This window comes from Mustela nigripes, chromosome 6, assembly GCF_022355385.1.
Source record: "Mustela nigripes isolate SB6536 chromosome 6, MUSNIG.SB6536, whole genome shotgun sequence".
NCBI lineage: Eukaryota > Metazoa > Chordata > Mammalia > Carnivora > Mustelidae > Mustela > Mustela nigripes.
Window position 1 is genome coordinate 115,594,270 of NC_081562.1, and position 5,527 is coordinate 115,599,796.

Consider the following 5,527-nt stretch of genomic DNA (forward strand, 5'->3'; position numbering starts at 1 on the left):
AAAGATTTTATTTATTCATTTGACAGACAGAGATCACAAGTACAGAGAGAGAGAGAGGAGGAAGCAGACTCCCTGCTGAGCAGAGAGTCCAATGCGGGGCTCAGTCCCAGGACCCTGGGATCATGACGTGAGCCAAAGGCAGAGGCTTAACCCACTGAGCCACCCAGGTGCCCCACTATATCTCATTTTGAATCCACAGGTACAGTTTCAAAAACTTCCACCCCATTATCTCAACCACTCTGTGGGGCCACAGAACTCGAGGCTGTATTTACTGATCTATGTCCTTTCCTGCTTTCAAACCAAAGTATTTGTTTTAAATATGTGTGCATATATATTTATATTTATCCATATTAGTATAACTTCATAAAACTGTATACATTTTCATGTGATTGGAACAGAGGGAAGGATTTCCACATGTGTTTGATTTATCACTTTATCTAAGAACTGGTGACCTGACGTTTTGCATTTACATATCTCCCCTGAGGAAGAACTCAAACTAGAATCCTGTTCTCTTATTTTCACTTTTATTATTGCTTCATGACTTTGAAAGATATTGACTAAAATTTTGGCCACCTGAAGGTTGAGAAGGTAATACCATTTCCCAGGTCAAGTTTTCTAGGACCATCAACCTAAAAATGAGATTTTTTAAATAATTTATTTGCAGTGAATTTATGCAAGTTCCTGATGGTCACAGTTTGGGGCTGGCTTTACGTATTTAATTCTCCCTCGAGAACTTTTAGATGAACTTGGATCATGTCTATGTTGGCAAAGCAGAGCCATCTAATAAATTCAGTACAAAATGTGATTGTAGAATTGTCTAAATCGACTTTCTAGGCTGTCCAGATGATTGCCCAAGCCTCTGAAATATTGACAGTTTAGATGTGAGTTTATGATAATAGCATATTTTATTGCCTATTTCTGAGAGATTAAAGTACTGACTTTCCTGAAGAGATATGCATCAGATATTATCTCTTTTGATGACCTTAGGGGCTAATTCTGACCAACTTGAATTGATCACAAGTTTCAAAGAATAAAGGAAAAGATTAGGAAGCGGGAATATTTTCTATTATCTCCTGAAATAGGGCAGAAATATTTATAAACCCAATTTTCTCATGCATGTTTTTTCGAGGGATTCATAAATTGTAATATCAACCTCTTTTATATGTAAACCATTAGAAAACATACAATATGTATACTGTACTTAAAATAAAAACTATACTTCATCATGAGAGATGTCATTCCCATTTAACAGTCATTGTTCCTAGCTCCCGCGTTCTTTTCATTATATCAGATTTTAAAAGCTAAGAGAAACAAAGCACTCAAAAAAAAAAAAAAAAAGTGGAGATGACGGATGTATTCTATTCCTATTTCTAATATTCAGATATGTGTAACAGCCTCTAGACTTGTGTAGACACAGCCAACATAGCTTTAACAAGGGCAGAAGTGTACAAGCCCTTTTTTTCTTTTGGCCTTCATGTAAATCTCCCCCTACACTCTAGGTTTCTGGGTAACCAATTAGCATTATCACCTATGCCAGTGTCTTCCCGCCAAAATTTAATACTGCAAGTTCCTGCAAAAGGATGTCCAGTCCGTCTCCCCTGATATGCGCTAAAGGTAATTTTTAAGTGCTCTGAGGTTTTGATTTTTAAAAGACATTTGCCAAAACAAAATCTGTTTTGATCTTCAATCCAGCAATGGGGGAGCCAGCCTCCACCTACGGTTCCTTCACCTCCAGGTGGATGCCAGCCCTTTCCAGAACTCCCCGTGAAGGCTCCTGGGGAGAACCTGCCTCGGCCTGCTCCTGTACTGTGGGTACCTACCAGCCCGTGGGATGCCAGGAACGAAGACAGCAATCGCCCTTCCAGCCTCCTCCAAAAGAGACAGCACCAAAGCACTTCAGGCTGCTTAGTTTATTTCTAGCTCGACGATTTTCAAAAGTTGCCTCTCTTTGAAAGACCTTATAACACATATTTGAACATAAGAATTCCTTTTTCTTTTTTTTTTTTTTTTTTTTTAGGATTTTATTTATTTATTTGACAGAGCTCGCAAGTAGGCAGAGAGGCAGGCAGAGAGAGAGGAGGAAACAGGCTCTCCACAGAGCAGACAGCCCGATGCAGGGCTCGATCCCAGGACCCTGGGATCCTGACCTGAGCCGAAGGCAGAGGTTTTAACCCACTGAGCCACCCAGGCACCCCTGAACATAAGAATTTTTAAGGCCATTCCTCCTTGGAGTGATTTCTAATATGTAAGTGTAGCTGAACTCAGGGAAGGTGAAGGAAAGGATGTAAATGAACCTGCATTTCTTTCATTTCCAAACATCTCAAGAAATTGATTCTGCCCATTTGAACTATGTTAGTGGTTGTTCTTGTTTTCTAAAAAGCTGATGTAAGTATTCCTCCTGGAAGATTTTTCCCTCTATTTACTTTACTCCAGAAAACATATCTTTCTGTTTTGGCTGATTTCTTAGGGTGCATCCAAAAATCGTAGTATAATTTCTTGCAGCGTTCAAAACGATTTCTGTCTTGGCCCCGTAGAGCTCCCTTAAGTCTTGCGGTCTTTGGTAGAATCAGGGCACCTGATATTTGTCCCCATCTTTATCAAGTTTACCACTTTGTTGGTCTGTTTTCTATCCACTATTCTTTTCTCTGGAGAGGCCGGCACCAAACTGGTTTGATTTGGGAATATTATCATTTGTTAATAATGTGTTTAAGTTTTTCTCACATGATTTAAGAAGGTAATTATAACATATCATCTCAGGGTAATAAAAATGTACAATACACATTAAGTGAAGTTTTATTCTAGCCTTTAGCAGCCTTGAATTCCTTCCAGGTTTTTTAGGGGAAATTTTCACCCCGAGGGGCAGGGGAACTTGGCATAGAACATCCATTAAGTATAACGAGAGTCTGGTTCCCAGTAAACAGCAATGAGAACTTGCCTTCAAAAACTCCCTTTGATTTCACTTCAACAGATAGAAAAAAAAAAAAAATTATGCTTTGTGTTTTTTGTCCTCAGTTTATGATTGGACAAGAAATAGAATCCATGTTTTATAAAGTAGCTGGTAAGTCATTTGCCCTGTACTTTGTGTTCCAATTTACTAAAACTCATTGTTTTTCATAGATATGTCATGAATTGAACAGAACCGTGATAAACATTCTCTTTTAGCAACTCATGCGTGATTTTCCTCGGTCTTCAGTGCCTCCCATGCCCTGCTAGTTGGTGTGACTTTGCCACGGAGAGGCTAGCGGGGTGCAGGATGGAGGCGGACGAGAAGAGCGAGGGGGCTCCTGGTCTCCCCCCGAAACACAGGAGTTCACATTGGAAGGAACATTGTTCCGTCAGCCTCATTCTTAGCATTTTTGCAACAAACCTAAGTGCCTGTGAAATTATGCTTCTAACGAACTTTCATCTAATTTTATAAAAAGTCATGTTAAAATGGCTGATCGAGTAGTAATGAAATCCAGGAGAGACTTCATCCTAAGGAAGAAGGGCAGGTTTGGATCCCCCCTCCCCAACTTGGTACTCTAGAGTTGAGCCCAGAAATACCCTCCATCAATACCTGAGATTATGTTCCTACAGTTTTAACTTTTTGCAGCTTGAACTGTTAAATGGACCTAAGTGATCCCAGGATTGGGAGTGATGAGAGGATTCAGAGTATGATATAACGGAGGTAATGGAACTTTGAATATGAGCAACATTTTTTTTTTAATTACAAAGCATAATAGTCTTCCTTTGACTGGCATGATTTGGGAGTTTGCCAAAATTATTTCTACATATGTCTGGAAATGTAAAAACTAGAAAGTAAAAGGAACCCAACGGTCTTTATCTTTTCCTTCTCTTGATATCCTTTCCAACAGATTTTTTTCTTTTTTTTTTTTCCATGTAAATATTTTGTTTTAATAAATAAGACCTACTCACGGCTTAGATTTTAAATCCCATTTACAGATGAGGAGCACTTCTAGGCCCAAACAGTTTTACAGTGAAGCTACTATTGCAGGTAGGAATGCATGCTCCCCACGCATCTGCAGCTTAAAGAGCAGAGACTGAATGTCAAAGAACACCACACACTTCACCCTCTAGGCTAGAGAACTGATAGCAGAAGACGAGAGAAGAGCAGAGACCCGGTGAAGCTCCAGTAACCACCATCTGATACCCTCACCTTCATGCTACAAAAGCAAATATAAGTCAAAGCTAAGGAGGAGGTTTCCTGATCATAGTAAGTGAAACTTTCTCATATTAACAATTAGGCCAAGGGCATTAGCTACAGAGAGGATCCACTGATAAATACATAATATTAGAAGAGTGAAGAGGAAGCCACACAGATATCTTGTTTCTTCAAATATCAGAAACTTCCACATGACAGGAAAGCAGTGCATGAACTCCACCTTGCCCGAAGGTTTAGTCCAAAAACTTCCTGTTGGCATTTGCACCAAAGAAGGCGCCCCATACTTCTGGCATCATCTGCTGGGCTATGAGATCCAGACGGCTTTCTAGAGTATTGGAAACTTTTATTTTATGATCCCCATTATAGATCTCAACTCCACCAGCTATTTCCTCAGGCAGGTAGGCCTCCTGATCAATTTGGACATCAACATCTTTTTTGGTGGCAATTTTATACATTGGAATCGCTTTCTGCACTGCAGCCTTTACCAGAGGGAAATCCTGCTTCCTGCAACGAACAATCATTCGGGGCTCCAACAATTGGTACAAACCCTGGAGGACCAGTCCATCCAGCAGCACTTGGTACCTGGTTGTATCTTTTACCACTTTGCTGAATCTCTGTTTTGCTTCATTTAGTAGGTCTGTAATAAGGTCATCTCTTGCTCTGAAGACTTTGAGCCTTGCTTGATTCATCAAATTAGACATCTGAATTTTCTTCTGCTGCTCAATCTGCTTTTTTTTCTTCTCGTAGTATTCCATATTCTTCAGTCTTTGGGTTTGCACAAGACGACCTTTCTCAATGTTGAACTCTTCCTCAGCCTTCGCATCAATTTCCTCTGCTTTCTCATTGGCTTCTTGTTCAATAAAAGCCATCATATGCTTAATCTGCTTTTGCATGTCAGCATCGCTGAGGGCCATAACGAAAGCTGGGCTAGGCCGGAGGCCCCACTGGCTCTAGCTTACACAGGAAGGCGGCAACGCAACCAAGAGCAGATTTTTTTCTTTTAAAGGAATACCTAAATAGTCAGTTAAGGGCTCAGGAGAAGGAAAGCAAATAGTAACTTTTAAAGTTTTAAAAATAATAATAATAATAAAAAAATCTATAAATAAAATTTTAAAAGAAGCAAAGGGACACAAGACATGTTTTGCAGGTAATGGATATGTCTACTTTCTGTGTGTTAATGGCCTCAGAGAATCACAGATGCATGCATATGTCCAAACTCATCAAAATGTATACATTAAACATTTACAACTTTTCATATATTAAATATATGCCTTAATAGAGTTGAAAGAAAAATTTATATCTCTATGGGGAAATTTAAAGGCTGTTGAAAAGGTTTCATATTAAAAATAATCCCCCATGGGGCAC

The 5,527-nt window shown here is 39.4% G+C and overlaps 1 protein-coding gene across 1 annotated transcript; it reads right to left on the reverse strand.

Moving 5' to 3' along the window:
- Positions 1 to 3,851: 3,851 nt before the first annotated feature.
- LOC132020863 (V-type proton ATPase subunit E 1) lies at positions 3,852 to 5,143 on the reverse strand. Its single transcript, XM_059404986.1, has one exon. It carries the CDS (start codon positions 5,074 to 5,076, stop codon positions 4,396 to 4,398), a length of 681 nt encoding a protein of 226 aa, XP_059260969.1. The 5' UTR covers positions 5,077 to 5,143; the 3' UTR covers positions 3,852 to 4,395.
- Between the last annotated feature and the right edge of the window lie 384 nt (positions 5,144 to 5,527).